We start from the raw sequence: 22,330 nt of genomic DNA on the forward strand, positions 1-22,330 counted from the left end.
TCTAATATCCAACCTATCCCTGTCCTCTGCCAGTTTAAGGCCATCACCCCTGGTCCTGTCACTATGAATGATGGAATTTTAGGTGGTCCTGCAAGGATCAGGGATTTGGACTTGGTCCTTGTGGGGTTTGAGATCCCCTGTGGTTCCGTTTGGTCTGTTCTGGTCCTTCATGTTAATTGTGTTTTCTCACACTCTTTGCATTGCTAGAATTCATGTCATTTTCAAGCTCCAGCAGTGTTCAGCCTTCTGAGCTGCAGACAGGAGCTGTATTTTCTGTTCTAACAGCAGAAGAAAGGCACACCTCAATTTCCTTTGTGTCTGCACAACTGGACCTGTTTTTAGATTCAATAAAATATACCAATGGTCAAAAACTCTTTTTTATTTTTTTTTGAGCCCGAACTACATAATTTTTTTTAAGTGAACCCCCATAAACACATTTTTCCATGTCATTCCCAAGTCTGGGGTTCAGTTGGATATCCCAGGGGCAGCAATCCAGTTCCAGATGTGGTGGTTCTTGGGAAGCTTTTGGTTTCTTCCTCTCTGTCTGGAGGAGGTGGGAAAGTGGCTGAAAGGGAGCACCAGGCCAGGCAAAGCTTGTGATATAAAATAGTGTTGGGATGCAATGGGGCTTAAAATATGGTTGTTCACAATTACATGTGTGCAAGGCCAATCTGTCACCATGTTTGTTTAATCAAGGTCAAACAGAGATTTTAATTAAAATAGTGAGCTCATAACATCAGGCTGGTCATCTGTAACTGGCAAGTGGGTTTTGTAACTGAGAGAAAAAAACGTTCTCCTTTATGTGCCAGTTTTGCTAAATAATGGGTAACTTGTTTAGATGGCTTGCAGTAATTTGGCACAGAGTGATATTAAAAAAGTAAAAGCTTTTGCTCCAGTTGGTGCTAGTAGGAAATAATTCATTATTTTCAGTGAGGTGGGACTGATTCTTTAAAAACTACTGGAACAGCTGCTTATCTTAGTTCCTTCAATTCAGAAAACAGGAGCAACAGTTTAAATTCCTACTTTTATTATATCTTACAGCACCTGTTTTTTCAGTGGTAGAGAAAGGGGAAAATAAATGAGGGAAAGAAGGGGAGTCACCATGAATTTTTTTTTTTTTTTTTTTTTTTTTGGTGGGGATGATTTGGGCTGGGACAGAAGCAGGGAAGATGGGTGTGCTGGGTGACATCGTAATTTAAATCTGTTTGGCAACAGTAGTTACTGAACTCGCTAGATGAGATCTTCATGTCTGCTTAGCAGGATAAACTGCTCTATTAATTAAGCTCAGTCCCATAAATCTCTTCTAAGTTGCCATCAAATCCCAAAGTAACTTGTATCATGTTGCTTTTGAAATCTGCAGCCCAGGAGAATGGAGTTTAATATTTCATTTGTCTTGTGTTCAGCTATGATGTGACTTGTAAGATGTAGCTTTTGCATTGGGAATAAAAACAACCAAGTCTCTCTTTTAATTGCCTTGCACCAAGAAACAAGTAATGAACTGCTTATGATCTATATTCATTTGATTTTTAATGAAAATGTATCCACATGTTTTGTGAAAACAATTTTCTTGGAGAAATAACTTTGTGAGTCAAAACATAATCAGCCTGGCATTTCATATCAGGAAAAGATTCTGGCAGGAGTTATGGAATAGCGCAGAATTAAAGCAGAAACAGACATTCCACAGAAAGCATATCTGGCATCACTGATTTTTGTTCATGTTGGATACCTGCTGCAATTACAATTCAGATTGTTTTTTCTCCAGAGGTACAGCGCACAACTCCTGCAGTTAGTCCCAAGGAGATAGAATGATTTGTTGTAAACAGTTAAAGGAGATGAAATCAAGCATAATTTCTGTTGATCCTTTTGTACAACAGTTTCTTTCTCTTCACTGAGCAGATCTTAACCTGCAGGAATTATCCTGAGGGGAAAATCCAATCTTCCTCCCATCATGTGGTACTGAAAGTCCTTTCTTCCACATTTCTGTGGAAGAACTGGATTCTTCCAGTTCTTTGAGGAATCACTTCTAGAAGAGAGGGGTTTAGAATGACTCCCACTGAACTCCAAATTTCTTATGTTGTAACATTTATGTGTTTCTTTTTCTGAGACAGAGATCACAGGATGGTTTGGGTTGGAAGGGACCTTAAAGTTCATCTGTTCCACCCCTGCCATGGCAGGGACACCTTCCACTGTCCCAGGCTGCTCCAAGCCCTGTCCAGCCTGGCCTTGGACACTTCCAGGGATGGAGCAGCCACAGCTTCTCTGGGCACCCTGTAACATGGTTTTAAGCCTCTGTTGATTTTTTTTTTTTTTTTTTTTTTTGGTCACCTGATTTTCACAAGAGAATAGAATTTCTGTCCTCTGGGCTGAGGGCAAGCCACATTAGAGTGTGGCAGAGGGAAGGCTAGGCAAGATTCAGGAAATTGCTCATGATCTTGCAGAGTTCAGCTCAGGTTTACAAAGCCACAAGGTGTATGCTATTCATGTGGTTTCCAGAATGCTAGTGTTATTTACACTGACAGGGAGGGGAAAAAGAATAATAAAAATCAGGCAGGCAGCCAGAGCTCTGTAGATTTTTTTTTTTTTTTTTTTTTTTGGTAGCTTCCATCAAAGGGAGCTGCTGAGATGTCTTTTATCATCTTGCTTTGCTTTTTCTCACAGAGGTGGTACTCAGTAGCTGGCTCCTGCCTCCTTATACTGCTTCTCAAACACCCAGGCACTCCTCAGGTCTCATGCAGACTTTCTTGAGTACCTTTGCCCATGAAGTTGAGCAAACTTTGCAATCAAACACCATAGGAGGTGTTGATTCACGGTTGCCTTGGAGTTTTCTTTATTCTGAACTACCAAGATCCCCACTTAGAGCCAGTTCCAACAGCATCCTGGCTGCTGAGCCTGGGAAGTTTAAATTTGCTAATATTGTCTCAGCCAGTGCTTTGATTAGAAAATCAACATCCTGTTGTTATTCTCTATTTTTTGGGGGGCGGTTAAGATCAGAAAATGAAAAAGTGATGTGAGTTTTCCTCTAGTTATGTCATGTTAAGCGTGAGAATTTGGCTCAACCACAGCACCACGATCAGTGGCTGGGATATTCTGCTGTGTCAGGCCACATGGGAGAGGGGGCTGTGCTGGGACCCTTTTATTCATGGTTTGTGCTGAGGGCACTCAATTGTCTTTATTTAGGATTTCTTTCTCTCACTCTCCAAAATGTTGAGTGCTGTTGTTCACATGCTTAAAAAAGGGAACAAGTGTAAACCTCATGATGATCTAAAAGGCACTTTCAAAACAGAAAGCTGCTTTGTGGTTCCTGTATTTTCACAGGTATTTTTTAATTGGTAACACAACCCTCAGTGCAAATTTGAGCACAAACACCCCAAGCCCAATTCTTTCCAGTAACAGCTTCAATTCATATAAAATATTTGGTAAATGAGAGGGGGAAATCGTGCCTTTGTTACAAAAGGTTTTGGGACTGCACAGAGACCTGCTGGAAATTCGGACAACATTTTCTGACTCCTTGTGATTCGTTTGTGTCCCCAGAGCCTCCCACCCCGATCGCGCCGCCGGAGCTGCTGGCCGTGGGAGCCACGTACCTGTGGATCAAACCCAACGCCAACTCCATCATCGGCGACGGGCCCATCATCCTCAAGGAGGTGGAGTACAGGACCACCACGGGCAACTGGGCAGAGACCCACATCGTGGACTCTCCCAACTACAAGCTGTGGCACCTGGACCCCGACGTGGAGTACGAGATCCGGGTGCTGCTGACGCGGCCCGGGGAAGGGGGCACGGGGCCCCCCGGACCCCCCCTCACCACCAGGACCAAGTGTGCAGGTGAGGGCTCTGCTGCTTCCACATCCCTGCTGCAGGCGCTCCGGCAGGGCTCCGAGCTGATGTTGGGAATTTGGATGCATCCTGGAATATTTTGTTTTATTCCACAGGCAGGTGTTTGAGAACTGTTGGTTTTATGCTGTGGTTTATCTTGCCACAGCGTGAGGCTGCTTGCTGTTGGATTAGGCAAAGAACTTTTTTTTCCAACCAGTCCTGCAGTAAGAAAGTTGTTCTTAAGACCAGGCTGTGATAACATTTTCACCTCTATGCGCAGAACAAAATTTATGTTGTTCTTGGATAGTGGATCTGCAGTGGAAATTAACAAATTGACATTGATATCAGATTGAGTGCACTGTGGTGAAGGAGGAAATTTTAAAAATAATATTTTTAATGATTATCATTTATCTAATTTAATAATTTATAAATAATTTTATTTTATTTAATTTTAATAGTAAACATTTAAATACATTTTTGTGTTCTATTTCCCTCCTCATTTCTGACAAAGGACTGTGCTCAAAAACTCGCAGCACCGTCCTTTTCTCGTTCATATTGGAATGGATCAGCTCTCATCCAGGGACAGAAGTAGTCTATCTTTCTTTCTAAGCCATATTGGTCTTCCCATGAAAAACTGACGGATGATGTTGCTCATGTTTCAGATATATTGGCTATTCATCCTGTTGTCATACATTAATCATTAGCCATTAAGGGAAATCAAGCCCTGTGCCTGGCAAGGGGATGAGCAAAGCACTTTTCTGCCTCACAGGTTTTTTTTTCCACCACACAACTTCATTTTCTCGCATTTTTGTAATTTTTGCAAGGTCCTTACCATGGTGTGAACAAAGAACAGGGATTAAAAGGCTTCTCTCCTTTTGCTGCAAACCCTCCTTCCCTCCCCACAAATTAGTGGTTTAGAACATGTGGATTTAAGAAGTGAAAACCTTATAAGAACATTCTGTTTCCTGTTACTTTTTCTGATCAAACAGCAAATCTGAAGTGGGAAGAAGGTATCCAGAACACCCAAAATCATCCTAGGATGGGATTAGGCAGTGCAATGTTAGTGGCAGGAACGTTTCCAGCAACATCCTCTCTACCAAGGGAGGAAGCCTGGCAGGCTGATTGTGTTTTGGGTGGCACATCCTTTACTATGAAGGTTGTAAATTAGTGAACATTAGTGCCCCTTTGAGAAGATTTGGTTAAAAATAAATAAATCTGAGCACGAGGCCCTGACATGGAGGTGTTTGCTTGGTTCAGCACCTGTCCTTTGGTAGAACACAGATGTTAAAGGCTTTGCAGCAGCTGTGTGGAAAGCTTGAGGTGACATGGATTATGTCCTGTTCCCTGTTTGGGAAGTTGGCACATGTTCTGCTGCTCACCTTCTGCTTTCTTCTCCTTTCCTAGTGTGGTCAAATTGTCTGACCACACCTGAAGTCACTGCAGGCCTGGCCTGGGACTGTGCATTTGCAGATGGAAATGTGATGTGCTCAGATTTGCTCTGGAGTTGATGTGTTGTCACTTTGCAGTCACACTCTCTGCAGCGGCCAAACTTGCAAGCCTCTCTGCCTTACCTGTAAAAAAGGCTGGGTTTGGCTTAATTCAGGAGTTAAGAGAAAAAAAGTTGTCTTTGTGCTTAATATTGTGTCCCAGATTGCTGAGTTTCCTGCTCACTTCAGGTATTGACTGACTCCGAGAAGGATGACGTGGATAATTCGTTCAAATTGGCAAAGCTGAGGCACTTTCTGTTTTCCATCCTATTTTACTAATGAAAACCTAACTGGAGAAGGTCATTCTGTTAATGTTAGCTGTCATACAGTCATTGTTGAGATTGATGGTGATGGCATTTATGTTTTGTTTAGGGCACTGGGTAGGAGAAATTGTAATAATCTTGATCTAAGCGTAGACCAGGAGGAAGGGAGAGACTTAATAGCTAAAGATGTACAATTTCACCAAATGCCAACTGAAATGACAGACAAGAAAATGCAACTCATTATTCCAATTTCCATACATCGTGGAACTCCTTCAAAACACCATTTTGAGGGTAATTACAAAAAACTTTCATGGTGAAGATTTTCAAAAATGTGCTGAACTGAGAAAACAGCTCTGCTGCCTTGATTTTCCTAAGAGTACCTAATGAATGACATCAGGGAAAATTGAGGGGTTTTAAAATTGAGGGATGAATGATGCTGCTTTTCTTTTTAATGGGAATTTTTTGGTTGTTTTATTATTTGTCTTTACTTTTTCTGAGCAAGAGGGAAGTCCCAATCTCCTACGTATTTATATGCAATGAGCAGGTGATTGGAGCAGCCCAGTTCTACTGCACTGTTTGGTGTTGTGCTGTGTTTATTAGGGCCACAAGTGAAGGTAACAAAATTGATTGCACAAGTAAGAGTAGAGAACATCACCTGCACTGGAGAGACATTTACTTATTTAAATTGCAAGAAATTAGTGTGACAATAAGCAGAAGGTGGCTGCAACCTCTAAGGTAGGGAAGTCAATATCCCTTGGACTGAATACTCTGCCCAGGCCCTTTTCACATAGAGACTGTATTTTTTTTTTTTTGTTCTGGGGAGGCTGAGTAACTGCTGGCCTTTAATTCAAGTACAAGTTGCAATAAGATTTTTATTTAGAGATGAAAATGAGGAGGATTTGGGAAGGACCATGCTTCTCTTCCGCTTCAAGCAATAGAAGTTCATTTACAAAATTGCCCTTGTCTGTTTTGTTTCTTGACTGTCAGCTTTGCATCAGAGCAAAAGCATGGCCAGGATGGTCCAGCATGAGCTCAGACATCGTGACAACTCTTACAAAATCATTCATTAGTTTCAGATTTTGATCACACTGAATGGAAATTGTCTATATGGACTTGAAAGGCTTTTTAAAAAATCAGATAAAACCTATAAGGTAATTATGGAAGGTCCTGCTCCAAATGAGCATAAAGAAGTTTCATTAAACTGGATAATACCTAAATTTCTGTTAGCAGTATGTGCCCAGGCATGTAACCCCACTGGTGATGCTTTTGGTGTTTACAAGACAGCGCTACAAGACTTAATTAATATTTGATCTATAGAAATAATACTGAAAATTATATCCCAGCTTACCTCCTCCAAGGGAAAGCCAACCCCCAGAAAATATGGCAAACCCCGCACAAATGATTTTTCATTTGTTTTTTGCAAGTTTTGTGGTTTGGATTTGAGTTTGCTTTTTTCATGGACTGTTATAGGTTGTGACTTGGGATAGGAAAAGATGAAATGACCTTGAGGCATAACCCAGTAAAGTGTCAATCAGAGGGAAGAGTTGTCAGCAGGGAATGGGGAAAAGAGAAAGTTTGGTTAAGATTAAGACCAGACATGGGGTTGAAGGTTGTTAAAGGAAAGATAGATATAAAACATTAGTGTTTATCCCCAAAATAATAGGTTGAGGAGATAACAGGATTAGAATAAAGTGTTTGAACACAGTTCCCAATAGTGCCTTGTATTCAGCACTGGTTCTCTAAGTATGGGGCCTTTTTAGCCATCCTCTATAGATAGAGTTTTTAAAATCCTTGTTCCATGGCCTTTGTTCACAAGTGTGTGCTTTGGGAAGCTTGAGGCTTATTTTCTTTTCTGCGCTTATTGACTATTCCTCTGCTTTTTCTTTTTTTTTTCCCTTTCTTCAGATTCCACAGAAAGGAAGAATAGGGGGAAAGTTGTTTTTAGCTCTGGTGGATGGAATAAAGGGAATATAAATATAATATAGTAAAGTTTGCCTTTGAGGTCATTATCCTGCAGGGAATCTCATCTGAAAACTATTTGCTTCTAGTGGGGCAAACTCACATGAAAAACAAGGCCAAAGAGTAATATTTAAGTGAATATTAATAAAGGGACAGAGTAAATAATTTCTTTATGATCAATACTTACTCCTGATTAAAATACTGCCTGGAAAGGCTGCCTTGAACATTTGCTTTCCTTTAGCTTCATTAGAACATTGTCTGATCTTCATTAGCTGTTGAGATTAAAGAAAAGGAGCTCCAGGGGAATCCTCTCTCTCTCTAAAACTCCCTGAAAAGAGATTGTGGCCGGGTGGGGCTCAGGCTCTGCTCCCCGAGAACAAGTGGCAGAAGGAGAGAAAAAAGCCTCAGGTTATGTTAGGGGAGGCTTAAATTGGATATTAGGAAAAAATTCCTTACTGAAAGGGTTGTCAGGCATTGGAACAGGCTGCTCAGGGCAGTCCTCCATCCCTGGCAATGTTCAAAAGGTGTGTGGATGTGAACGTGGTGTATCAGAAAAATGCAGGAAGAGATGATGATGTCTGGCTCCAGATCAGGAGGCTGAAGGATAGCTTTATTAAAACTATACTATATTACATTAATATACTATTTAAAGAGAGACTATCCTGTTCTACACACTTACTTCTTACTTACCTATCAGCTAACTCAAACTCATGACTCTGCTGAGAGCCCGAGCCACAGCTGGATCCCACTGGTCACTGACCCCAAACAACCTTCACCAGAATCCAGCCCAGCAATCACTGCAGGTGAACAATCTCCACACCACATTCCACATGGGCAAAACAGAGGAGCAGAGATAAAGATTGTTTTCTCTTCTTCTCTCTGTGCTTCTCCTGAGAGACAGAATTGTGTCTCTCTGTCCAGACAATGTGAATGTCCCACATGGTGGTGCTGGATTAATGGTTGGACTCTGATCTAAGGGGACTTTCCCAGCCTCAGTGACTCTATAATTCTCTGCCTTTTTGGATGATGACAACAGGTAGTTTAAGGTTAATGACTGGATTCTGATCTTAGAGGGCTTTTCCAGCCGTGGTGAGTTTATAATTCTCTGCCTTTCGGCAGACACTTGGATGTTGTTGTTGGAATTGTTGTTGGATGATGACAACAGGTTGTAACATGACTTGTAAAATGGGGATAGTTTTATAACCTTGTGGCTTGGAAGAAGGAAACTCTTCAGTCTGACAGAATTGTGTGGTAAGGAATGGGAGGGGAGAAAATTGCTGAGAAACCCCAACATCTCCCCCAAGAAAACACAGGGCAATGATTCCTCATGGAACAGGCTTGTGCTCATAGGATGTTTGTCCTCCTGTGAAAAATTCCCATGGCTCACAGGCAGCCTCTCCCTTCAGATAAGCTGCTGGAGACTGCCTTAATCACCACAGGGTGATTTAGCTTCTGCAAAAAGAGCAGTTGTCAAGATCAATACTCAATTTTTGGTGTAGGCCTAGGGAAATAAAAGTTAGCCTTAAATGATGGGGCTGAATTCGGTACTCACTTTGAAAATAACCCAGATACAGTGGCTGATACAAATGCAAATGATCTGAACATTGAGTTTGATATGGTGCTGCCAAGTAGTTGGAAACTTCTTCCTCTGGTGGTTGTTAACAGGTGACTTTGTTGCCATGAAATCTAATGCAGTTTACCAGTAGTAAGCAGCTTTTGCCATTTTTGTTGGTTTAAGAGAATAGTTCCAAATCTATAAAAATATTTCTGGTTTTTTTGCTCTATTACAGAAAAAAGAAGGTATTTGCACAGTTATGAAATATATGAACTGAACAACCATAAGCACATGCACTGAGTATGAGTTCAAAAGCATTTTTTTTTCTGGTTCAATTTTAAGGTGATATCTTCCATTAAATAGGAAACTTCCACATGTTAATGTGGAAAAATATGATTCAAGGTTGCTACAATGCTGCCTTCATTTTTTTTCTCAAGCTTATAATAAAAACAATTAAAACTCAGATCTATGAGTCAAAGCACTGTACAAAAAGCATATCAAGTGATTTGAAAGAGTGTTCTGTACAACTGATTTTTTGGTAGTATCGAAATCACTGATTCACAGACTTGGAGCTACTCTAAGCCTTGTGCTGAAAGACACATTATTTTCCTTATTAATATTACATTTTAACTCTTGGCTCCAGTCTCCTGTACCTTTAAATTGAGAGGATGGGGTAAATAGAGGCTTTTTTAGCAAGTGAAGGAAAATTTTATCATAGAATTCTAGAATATTCCTGAGCTGGAACAGACCCACAAGATCATCCAGTCCAGCCCCTGGCCCTGCACAGACACCCCAACAATTCCACTCTGGGCACCCCTGGGAGATGTGTCCAAACACTCCTGGAGCTCTGGCAGCCTCGGGAATGGCACAGCCTCAGGTCTGAGTTTGGGTCTGTGGACCCCCCAAAGCCATTCCAGGGACATTCCCTACCTTGATGATTGAAGCTCTGATTTCATCCCACCTCAAATAGCCTTTGGCATGTCAGCCAGAGGGATTAGAGTTACAGAAATACAATATTCCTTCATTTTGATCCTTGATCCCCAGTTTATGCTTGGAAACAGCCTGATAGCATTGCTGAAAGACAGAGGCTTCATCCTAACGGATTAAATCCCTTTGCATGAGAGATGATGATTTTTCCCTGCAAATTTGATTAAATAGATAAATATATCTTGATTTCTGTTTTATTCTTCCCCCCTCCTCACTTATTTTTTTGTTGGAGTAGAAAGACAGCATCTAGCCTTTGATTAATAAGTGAAAAATGTGGGGGAAAAAAAGAAAAGGTGATGACAAATGTATGTTTGGTTTCTCTCCAAGTTACAGCTGGTTTCACCCACAGAGGTGTCTGAGGCAAAAAGCATTTCTTTGAGGAACCAGCAGGATCAAGTTATGGCTGTGTTGTTTGTAGCAATGTGGTTGCCCTGGAAAGCCACCTTTCAAAGAATAGAGGATAGATTGGATCTGTGAATTATTTACTGGGAAAGTATTGAAAGAAGGAGCAGCTCTTTTGTCTGAGATATAACAGTGACAACCTGTATGGGACAGAAAGAATCTGGGAGGAGATGGGAAGGTGAAAGGGGAGCAGAGTGCTTTGGTGTGTTTGGAGAGGCTGAGGGAATGCAGGACTCCCGAAAAGCCAGACAGTTGGAGCTGACAGGACCCTTGGTTTGCTGTGAGGCTCTGATCCATCCAGAGTTCAGGCACTAAATCCCACGTGTGGGAAAGCAGCAACATGCAGAGGCAAGGCTGGGATTTACTGCTGGAGCACATCAGTTTGCCATAAATCTGGTATTTGTTTCCAGCACTGACCAATCCCCAAACCCTCCTGAGTCTCCCAAAGCATGCTCCCTATTGCCTTTAACCATGGGACATATGGTGAGGAATTTTCTTTATCCTGATCCTTGCAGAAGATCAGCTTTTTGTCCTGGGGCCTGGGGATTGATTGCCCTTATCTTAGTCTGCATAAATACAGTTCTGAATATAAATCCAGCCACAATAGTGCTTTGGTCTGGATTTTTTTTTTTTTTCCAGAGGGATTTTGCTCACGATGGATTTAAATTCCAGGGATTTATTTTTTTTATCTGCAAAGGCGGTTTGTTATCCAGAAATGTTTTATTTTTATATTTATTTTTATTAGGAGGAAGTCTAGTTATTCATTTCCACATCACATTGTTTCTGCCTGATGCTGTTGCTGTTTAATTTAATATTTTTCGAGAATGTGGTTTGAATTTAGTATTATTTTTGGAGTGGGCAGGCTGGTCAGGAAGATGACAACTTCCAGAAAGGCATAAGGCTCTTATGCCAAGAACTGTTCTCACTAATGGTGGGATTTCACAACTTCTCCCAAAAGAAGGGAACCTTCCCAGCTCTTGCTTTCATACCAGCTGAATTTAGGACACCGTTCTTTTTGATGTTTCTTGTCTCCTTAGTTCTGTCCAGGCTTCCTCCCAAACAGCTCTTCTTAATTTGAGAGGCAAAAATAGAAAAGGAGAGGGGAGAAAACAAAACAAAAAGGCCTAAAACAAAACCAACCAAACCCCATTCTGATTTGTTGGACTCAGAAAAATCGTCAAGCACAGCTTGACTTTGTGGTGTTATAGATGTGAGGCAGCTGAACATCTGCTCTTCTCAGGAAAAAGTGGGTTTTGAATCAAATTTGGAGGGAATACAAACCAGCTGGGTGTATTTCTGGGTATTTTGCTGGGTGATTTTTTTTTTAAGGGTGTGTTTCTGCAGCTTGAGGTGCTTGAGAATGTCCAGGGAAGGGGCTAGAGAATCCTGAGGGAGCTGGAAAGGGGCTCAGCCTGGAGAAAAGGAGGCTCAGGGGGACTTTGTGGCTCTGCACAGCTCCTGCCAGGAGGGGACAGCTGGGGGGTTGGGCTGTGCTCCAGGGAACAGGGACAGGAGGAGAGGGAACGGCCTCAGGCTGGGCCAGGGGAGGGACAGGTTGGACAGCAGCAGGAATTTCCCCATGGAAAGGATGGTTAAACGCTGGAAGTTGTTAAACATTGACCAAGGAGTGGTGGAGTTCCCATCCCTGGAGGTGTCCAAGGAGCACCTGACTGTGGCACTCTGGGCTGGGTGTCGGGGTGGGGGTAAACCACAGGTTGGTCTTGATGAACTTGGAGGTCATTTCCAACCTCAGTGATTCTGTGTGAATATGCTGGGCACACGTGAAGGCTCTGTACGAGGTCACTGACAGGACAGGCCTGTGAATGATTCTGGATACTCAGGACTGGAGTCTGGACACAGGTGGTGCCCAGAGACACCAAACCAAAATTGCCTCAGCTGCTGTGTTACCCAGCCAGCCTGGGTTAACCAGGGAGCTGGGTTCTTTGTGCACAACACAATGGTGGTTGAGTTTTCTTGTGTGCTTTTGGATAATTGTGTGATTCCTCTTTTAAGCTCGCTTAACAAAATTGTACAGGGAGGGAAGCAACATAAGCAGATATTTGATGTGTTAATAACTTCTTCCCTGCTTGCTTGTGCAGCTTCGTTTCAGCATTCTCAGTTTAAGGGTTTCTCCAGTGTGGGCCTAAAAATGTGACTCCTTGGCTCATGCAAACCTGGCACTGCTTTGCCCAAGTCAGCATTTTACACCCACTGAAAATCTGCCCCACCACTTACAAAAACAGGCCAAGCATTTTTCCTCAATTGTCACTCGGTCCCCTGCTAAAAGCAATTTTATTTAAATTGCATGGTGTCTTTTAGTCTTCAGTTAAGAGGCATCTTTCATAAAATCTCATCCCTTATTACCATGTTATTACTGCCTCTGTTGGCTTTCCGAGGGTGCACGAGATGATCGCTTCCAGCTGTGGCTTTATCTGAGTGTGAAAAGCCCAGTCAGTGGGAGGGAGCTGGGGAAGGAGGATGCTGTGTTTGTGTTCCCATTGAACGGGGGCTCAGGAGCACCAGGGGGAGGTGCCTTTGCCTCCTCTGTGCCATAACTCATCCTGGGAATCAATGGCAGCCCCATCCTTGCAAAGCACCCATTCAGGATTTGCACAGTCATGATCCCATCTTTGTCCTGGGACAAGTGCTGCTTCCTGCTTGTGTTTCTCTTGTTGCTTTTCCAAAGGCAGCTGAAACATAAATGACTTTCATTTTCAAACGTGTTTTTAATACACACAAGTCTGCATTGAAAAGCACTCAAATAATAAGAGATGCTGAGACTTTATACGCTGGAAGTGGCCAATTTTTAAACGTTTCAAAGAATAAAATGCACATTAATTGGCTTTCATGGATGCTTTAACATAGAGTACAAAAGCCAGGCAGAGACAAAATGGAAGAGAGCACTACATTTTTACCATGCTAAGGCTTTTAACCCTGAGGCATTTGCAAGGCATTTAGGAACAGAGTTCTTCCTCATATGTTTAGATGTTTTACATTTTGTCATAAATATTTTACCCTTTTATTTTTTCCCAGTGGACTCTGAAATGTTGAGATGAACATGACTTCTTGTTTAACACTTGGCAGTTCATGCAGATGAGCAGGGGCTTTGCACAGCTGGGGGACAAAAAGGAAAAGGCAGCTTGGAGTCTTAAATCGTGTTGCAGAACCAGCAGATGGAGCATGAGAGTGCAAAACCCGTTTGGCAATGCTCTGCCTGTCTGTCTGCACCACCACGTTGCATTTTCATATTGTTTGAGCTTGAAAATGGACTTTTAAAAGTCATTTCTAGCCACCTATTCTGTCCACGAGCATTTCAGCTGCCTGTTAAAGGCAGTACCTGAACACAACAAAACCAGAGCAGAGCTCTCATTCCCTTTGGGGAGTTCTGGGATCCCTTCACAGCTCCCATTACAGGTGAAAAACAAAGACCCCCAGTCTGCCCAGGCTGTGGATTTGTGATCCAGCTGATTGCCATGGCCTTGGGACTGGATTGCAGTTTTTACACTTGGCCACTCTTAATTATTTGTTATTCAACTGAGTGTAGTGAGGAAAAGGAAATGCTTTCAACTCCTTTTAACTTATTTTTGTTTTTTTAGATTCATAAGCTAAAAGCTTAAAAGCTTTGGACTTTTATTTATTTAATTTGTTTTCCTTTAGCTGTTTGTTTTTTTTTTTTTTTAATGTGAAGCTGTGGAGTATTTTAGAACTTCAGAAATAATACTGAAGTACAAACCATAGCTGTGACTGCATCAAAGTACAAAAATATTGCTGGGGAGACTTAGAGGCTTGAGCATCCAAATCAGCCTGACAGTTGTTATTATAATGTATTTTGCTTAAGATCCAGAAATCCTCATTTCAGCTGCCAATAATGCTTCAAATTATTAAACTAAAGTCTTGGTGCAGAGACCATCAGAAGGGGGTTGAAAGCGAGACCACAACTCACAAGATAATATAATCTGAAAGCCTGAACGTCATCATTTCCTCCCTGTGGCACTTGGAGATGTTTCCTAGCATTCCCTAGAGAAGAAAAAAGAAACCAGAAGGGAAGTAATTCTTACAAATAGATCCAAACCACCAGAAATTGATTTGTCCATTAATGAAGTTCAACAAAAATCTTTGGTGAGCTGGAAGATTAAATCATATATCAAGGAACTCCACCACTTGGAAGATGAAGCCTTCAAGTGATGACTGTATTTAAGAACATTTTTAATAATAAGGTAAACTGTTGGCATGAAGTTGGCTGTTTTAACAGAGGAGGGACTGAGGCAGAGGAGTGGGAAGCTGAATTTAAGACAAGGAATGCTGCATCAAGGCAATGCTAGGTATGAACTTCTGTATTTGTATAAAAACAGATCTTCACAGTCGCTTTTATCCCCTTCAGATGGATTCGTTTTTAAACTATTATAGGAATAAATCTTTCCACTTGCTGTTCTATAGGCCCCTTTGGTATAGTGATTATGTTTACATTCATAACACATTCCTCTGTATAAAGATCCACACAATTCTTTTTCCTGGACAGAAAGAATCCTATTTCATTAAAGAAACTGTGCCTGAAAGCAGCTCTAGAGCTGTGATGGTTTTTCATTTCCTATGGAATTAAAACTGTCTCATGGCAGCTCAGACAAAGCAGTTGCTGCTCTAAGATTGCATAAATGTCTTTTGAGTTGTTGTCTGATAGGTGCCATAGATTAAAATCCACATCTGAAGTGCTGAATTTTCATTCTATATTTTGCTCTGTGGTGATGGAAGGGGTTTCAGGTGATAAGAGTTAAGTTTCTTGAAAACCCTGATTCCCATCACATCTCAGAAAGTACATCAGCTTTTCCTTCAAAATCAGACAAGGCACAAATTTCAGGTATAAAACTTCCCTTGCCTTTGTGAAAACTCAGCTCTTTTGATTGTGGCTTTTGCTCTACTCTTCTAAAAAAACCAGGAACAACAGAGTTAAAAGATGAACTTTGCAGTACCTGACATAAAATCTGCAGAGTGAAAATGAATTTTGTATCTACTTTTGTTGTTCCCATTTCTGTTCTGAAGCTGTTTTCAATACTTGTTGCTTCCAATTAATGTTGTGTATGTGAACTCCAGACAGGCACCTTCTGCCAGCCTTCTCCTGTCTGGGAAAGGCAATTCAGAGCTTTCCCCTGATCCAGCTGGCACAGCAGAGCAAATATTTACTTATTTTCAAACAGAAGCAAATAGCTCAGCATAACAGAGTTGGAAGCAGGCTCTGTGCAAACAGGTGCTTCATATTCTGTTGGTGTGTTATGCTGCAACCCATCAGGCATTTATAGAGAATTTTCCCCTGGCACTCGTGGGATTGAGGCTCACAGGTTGGTGTCAGCACTCCTGGGGTTTCAGGCTTGGTTAATTAATTTGTGTGAGTGATAGTTTGTATGTTCCTATTTGTCACTGTCCCACTGTAAAAGATGCTCTTGCTTATAGTAAGAAATAATCTCCAAACCTGACTGTGGTGGCCTGTGCTGGAAGGAACATTACCTTGTTAAAGTCCTCTTTAGGCTGTAGGAATGAACCTGTGTGCTGAATGCACAATTCTGGCCTTTTGTCTGTCCCAGGGGTGTCCCTTGGCAGTGAAATGCTGAGAAGTTTTAAAAACAAGTGCTGATTACTGAAAGAGGGGAGGGCAGAGCATTGTCTGTGCTCCAGGTGTGCTAAGCAAAGGTAACATCATTAAAGGTATAGTCAGAGCATTAAAAAATAATAAAAGAAGAGGGAATATTTTTATTCTATAGCAAAGTAGGATAAAAATATATAAATATATAGCATATAATTTATATATAATATAAAATATTATATATTATTCTATTTCTTGTCAAGCAGCGCTGTTTGTTGGGGTGTGTTTTCTGTTCTAAATTGCTTTAGTGCTGTTGAGTTTGTTTGGGGAAAAGGTCTGGTTTTTGTGTTTTTTTTTTTTTTTCTGGTTAGATCAATTTGGGCTAAAATATTTGCACTGCATTACCTTGATTTTGAGTAATGAAGAAATGTGTTCATTTGTTATTTCTTAACCCACAATATTCCAGCAGCGATCAGGTCCTGTGGCCACCTCCTCCTGTTTACAACACAGGGCTCTGAAACATCCACCTTTTGCCTTATTTATCACAGGATGGTTTGGGTTGGAAGGGACCTTAAAGCTCATCCAGTGCCACCCCCCTGCCATGTGCAGGGACACCTTCCACTGTCCCAGGGTGCTCCAAGCCCTGTGCAACCTGGCCTTGGACATTCCCAGGGATGGGGTAGCCACCAAAAAACCCAAAAATTCCAATGTGAATTTGTGTCTGAGAGCTTTGTCCACACACTTCTGGAACTCTGATGGGCTTTTATTTATTCATATTTATTCAGCTTGTCAGGGTCATGTCTGCCATGAAGAATCTGGAGTGTGCCTGGCACAGAATCCTCCTTTTTATCTTTACAGGGGGCACAATGTTCTATTTTTCATGGCAGCTGCCTAGAGGCTTGTCCTCCACAACTGTCCCCTAGAATTTGCTCCACTTAGAAGCTGATGAAGTTAAGGGGAAACAGGAGGAGTTGTAGAAACTCAGAATATACCTGGATCTCAATTTTTCAATGACAAGATAATTATTCAAATCTATATATGTTCTGTGCAATGTACTCTTTGTCCACCAAAAATAACTGAAGGCTCTCTGACCTGCCTGTGACACAGCCATGTCAGACATTGCTTTTGTGCAAAAATGGAATTTTGTGCTCAAAAGTTCTTTCCTGTGAAGTCATCACTTGATGAGGTTGGTGGGGAAGGGATGAATCTTTATTTAAATTTTGCCAGAGTACTCAGGCTTCAGAAACAGCAATATTTGGAAGAACATGTAGAGAGGTTTGTTTTTTTTTTCCAGCACACTTCCCTTATTCATGGTATGAAAAAGAACCTCACAAATAATTCAGTTTCTTTGTAGAAGGTGTCCCCACCCAAGGCAGGGGGTTGCAGTGAGATGAGTGTTAGGGTCCCTTCCAGCCTAAGTGTGCTGGGCTCCTGTGACTCAGCTCTGTAACCTCTGGTGCCTGTAAAACAGCTTTTCCTCCCTCAGGGGTGTATTTCCCTCACTGCAGCACCCATCCCCTGTTAACCACCCCCTTAGGCACAATCATTTTTGTCCTTTCAACCCTTCGAAACTGGATTGCTCTGATGTTTTCAGTTGTCAGCAAATCCTAACAGTTCCTCCCTTAACCCAGCCATTCCTACCCAGACAGATGTGTTTGTTTGACCCCACCACGGGTAAATAAGAAGAGGTTATCCTCCAGAGGTTAGGTGAGAAAAGCAGGATGGGATTAAATTGCTGCCTGAGTCACAGGCTTGGAGACATCATGCAGAAATGCCTTGTATTCATCAGAGGAGGACAAACCCTTGCAGACTGTGCAGAGATTTGCACAGGAGTCACGGAGTGCCATTGCCTCTGATCATGTACTTGAATGTGTTGACAGGCAGAAATGCTTTTAAACTCAAATGCCTTTAAGACTTTATGAAACAAATCCTACCTCGGGTTGTCCCCAGGGTTAAGGACCAGGGTACTAATGGCATATCACCTTCAGCATTTCCTTCAAATTTGTCTTCCTTAAAGGAGTTGGGCTGCAGTAGCAAAGTGTAGCCTGCAGCACTCCATCTGTTCCCTCCTGAGAGCATGAGGACACTGGGAGATGCTCTGGGCCCCTTCACCCACTGCAGGTTTCCTTCCTGTGTATTCAGAGCACAGAAACAGCAGTGACGTGGTCACATTTTGGGCAGCAAAGCTGAGTGATTCCCAGACTGTGCTGACAGTCTATCCTTAAAAATCCTTCCTGCTTGGCTTTTGTGATATTTAGGAGATAAACAGTATTGTTGGTCCAAAGAACTCAAAAACCCTGAGTCAGAAGCTAACCCTCTCCCCACTCTGTATTCATGGACTCTCATGAAATGTGGTCTGGTGTTTTTTGTGTTTTTAAACTTCCTCTTGCTTTTCCTTTCACGAGTAAGTGTCAGGCACAAATCACTCATTCATTCTCCATGCAAAACTGCAGGCAGTGACCTGCAGTTCCAGGCTGCTGTCTGTGCCCTCCTGTCTGCTGCATCCCTCTTCCTCAGGATGGAAAACCTTTCTGGAGTGGCAAAGCTGGCAGCTTTCCCTGTGATACCCTGGCACAGGAAAATGGGAATTTATTTAATTGTGTGGTGACTCCATGTCTCCTTCAGGCATCAAGGAGATGAAGGTGGGGGCAGATTGTTTAAACAACTCTGTGGGATCTGTTCCTTGTTCTCCCTCATGCCCAGCTCCAAGAGAATCAACAGAGAGTGGGATGTGGAGCCAGAGCTTTGAGATTGGCTGAGAACCTGGCTGGAAGTGCTTTCTTCACCCTCAAAAAGCTGCTGAGAGAAAAGCTGCCCTCACAGCCCGCATTTAGTCTCTTTGCTGTGCTGCAGGGGAGGTGGAAGAAGCTCTGGTGCCTCTTGCTGAGGTCCCCACGGAGCACCAGGAACGCCTTTGCTGCCGCAGGAAACACGCCGCGCTGTGGCTCCTTCTGATCACACTTAACTCAAACAATTCCTCTGAGCTTTCTGGGTTTCTTTCAGAGGTACCCACCAAATTATACAGCTTGCTATAATTTTAGCTTTGCTTACACTAAAATACCACTCTAGACTATCTAGGGAGCCCTGCTCTGTGTTGTCTGCTGGAAGGGAAGCGTGGGAGCCTCAGGATCTGCGCCAGTCTGTGTGATGTGCAGAGCTTTACATGTCCTCCACTGCTGAGGATGCACCACACTGGAGACATCCACGAGGGGAGGTTTGACAGGACTTCCAGCAAGCACTGCTGCTTGGCAGCCTGGTTTTTTGGTGTATGGTGGCTTTTGAGGTTTTTAATGTGCACAGTTCATTTCAGAGGGGAGCAGCAGTGGATGTTGGGAGTGCTGTGAAGATCACTGTGGATATAGCAGTGCTGGGTTGAGTGCTGTTCAACTTTTACATTATCATCTCTCACTTCTGTTTCCTTTATTTTCTATAAATTTTATTATCGCTTATCTGGTGAAAAAGCAGTATTTGGATTTCAGAGCTGAGCTGGTGCTCTGTCCTGTGGGAATAAGAGCTTGGCTTCTCCTCCCTCAAAGCACAGTCTCAAATCTCTATTTCCTTTAAGTGCTGTCCCAGCTTTCAGCTGGTGAGTGCCTGTTTGCTTTGGACTGCTGTGTGAATCCTGCTGCCTTCAGATTCTAGGAATTGTCCTAGGAGGATGAGGCCCTGTAGAACAGGATTTTTTTTTTTCATCCTATAAATTGTGAAGTCTGGGTAAGACCTTTGCGTTTTAATGAATGTTTTTAAAAATTTGCCTGGTGAGTCAAACAAGCAATTTTCAAACAATAACTCAGCCATTATATCATTCCTTCGACACAATTTCTTCACGAGGGGCGGGGGGGGGAATTGCCTGAAGATGTACATTTGAAGAGTTGTTTCTAGGGAGAGGGAAGTCACCTCTGAGTAAAATGCATGGCAAGTATATCACAAAGTCAGGTCACTTGCTTAGAAGCAGCTTTGGGGAGGGTTTCATTATTTTATCCCATCTAATGTATCTTTTATAATAATGTAAGTTGGTGACATTTTGTCTCTGCAGTTCCTTCCAGAATGGATTTAAACTGAAAGAGGGCAGGTTTAGATTAGATGCTAGGAAGAAATTCTTCCCTGGAAGTGTCCAAGGCCAGGTTGGATAGGGATTGGAGCAGCCTGGGACAGTGGAAGGTGTCCCTGCCCATGGCAGGGTGTTGGAATGAGATGGGCTTTGGCCTTCCAACCCAAACCATTCTGTGATTCTATGATTCTAAACACACAAAGAGGCATTAAATGTTTTAAGATCATTGTTTTGTCACTGCATTAAAATCTGGAGGAGAGGATCCAAGCCCCAGATATCACAGTTTACTTCAGTTGCATTTCTAACCCCTGCTTCCTCAGAGAATCGCTGTCAAATTCATAGAGACACTGTGTAAATATTTATTTATTTATACACCGAAATTGCCACCTAAAACTGAAGTGTGAAGATAGTTACTGAGTTCAGTGTGGCTGAGGCTGAAGTAGAAGATGAAAGAGGAGGAATCACCTAATTATTGCCTAATTCTAAGCACTGGTGTTCAAGTGTGAAGTGCTACTGTAATTAAAGTGTAGAAGAAGCAGTGCAACATTCCTATTTTCAAAATGTTCAGCTTGACATAGAACGTGGAAAATAGAGGAACTTCTTTAAGCTTTCAAGCTAATCAGAGCTGAGGAGCTATTTTCTTCCTGATACCATCTGCAAGTCTCCATCAATACTGTGCAAGTGTTGATTGTGTGTTACAATACTTCATTTTAATTAGACTCCATAGGAGATAGTTAAAGGGCTGATGGGGGAAGATATTGTAGCAGTAAATATTATGGCACATTTGGAAATGGAGAGGGGAAGAAGAAGAGCATGTTGGCTCCAGAGCTGACATAACTGATGCTCTGCACTCTGGGACACACTTGTCACTGCTGGGGACTGCAGGTACTCGGTGATATATTGCATTTCAGTCTAGCAAATCTTCCTCAGGGGCCTAGCTTGTCACTGCAACACCCCGGTGGGGAGATGCAGCAGCCGTGGCTGCGTTAATCAGCAATTGCTGGGTCACCCTGGCAGGTGAGGGGTGGCCGTGGCAGGTGGCTGATGGCCGTGGCAGGTGAGGGGTGGCCGTGGCAGGTGAGGGATGGCCATGGCAGGTGAGGAGTGGCCATGGCAGGTGAGGGGTGGCCATGGCAGGTGAGGGATGGCCATGGCAGGTGGCTGGTGGCCATGGCAGGTGAGGGATGGCCATGGCAGGTGGCTGGTGGCCATGGCAGGTGGCTGGTGGCCATGGCAGGTGAGGGATGGCCATGGCAGGTGAGGGGTGGCCATGGCAGGTGGCTGGTGGCCATGGCAGGTGAGGGGTGGCCGTGGCAGGTGAGGGCTGGCCGTGGCAGGTGAGGGGTGGCCGTGGCAGGTGAGGGGTGGCCGTGGCAGGTGAGGGATGGCCGTGGCAGGTGAGGGCTGGCCGTGGCAGGTGAGGGGTGGCCGTGGCAGGTGAGGGCTGGCCGTGGCAGGTGAGGGATGGCCATGGCAGGTGAGGGATGGCCATGGCAGGTGAGGGGTGGCCGTGTGGGTCACAGAGCAGAGCAGACCCAGCTGGATGCTGATCCAGAACCAGGGCACCTGCGTGGGGTCAGGGCTCAGTCTCAACGTGCTCTGTCTAAGGAGGTTCCTCCCAGAAGGACTCGGTGACACAAGGAGCAGCTGGGCAGGGAACAGCAGAGTGTCTCTGCAAAAGCAAAGATGCACTCAAGTGGCTGTTCCAGTCCTCTAGGCCCAGAATCAGGTGGTGATGCGTTTAGTGCCATTTTGCTTCTATTTATTGATCAGGCTTTTCCTGGCCCAGAGGCTGCTCAGAGGACCTTTAGCCCTTTGCATTGTGTTTCATTGAACTCAGAGTTCTTTTTCTGGCTCTTTGGCTGTAACTCATGGCAGGGTCAGCAGGTTGTGGCATTTATTCACCCTAAATACTGAACAGACACTAAAACCTAGTTAGAGAACAGAGCAGCTTCCTCCCTATCCCTGCACAGGATAGGGAAAGTCATTTCAGGGAAATTAAGTAACCTGGGCTAAAAATAGAGACATAAATAAAACCTGTGGCAAATGTGGATTTCAGTGTGACTCCTGGGCCAAGCAGTAATTATCACATTTCTGATGCAGTGCAGGTTGTCACATGGATTCTCAGTTACTGGTTCTGCCATCACAAGATGAGACAAAATGAGGTTTCGTTGTGTAGTAGGTGGCAGTTTGAAGCATTAACTGCTGTGGAAGAAGATTTGAAAGGCAATTTCC

The 22,330-nt window shown here is 43.0% G+C and overlaps 1 protein-coding gene across 1 annotated transcript in view; it reads left to right on the top strand.

Moving 5' to 3' along the window:
• Positions 1–22,330, top strand: part of PTPRT (protein tyrosine phosphatase receptor type T) — a 442,398-nt gene that overhangs the window by 214,026 nt on the left and 206,042 nt on the right. Inside the window, exon 7 of the mRNA XM_053958427.1 lies at positions 3,532–3,825. Coding sequence (XP_053814402.1) covers positions 3,532–3,825 — 294 coding nt within the window. The remainder of the gene's footprint in view (positions 1–3,531; positions 3,826–22,330) is intronic.

This window comes from Vidua chalybeata, chromosome 17, assembly GCF_026979565.1.
Source record: "Vidua chalybeata isolate OUT-0048 chromosome 17, bVidCha1 merged haplotype, whole genome shotgun sequence".
NCBI classification, from domain to species: domain Eukaryota; kingdom Metazoa; phylum Chordata; class Aves; order Passeriformes; family Viduidae; genus Vidua; species Vidua chalybeata.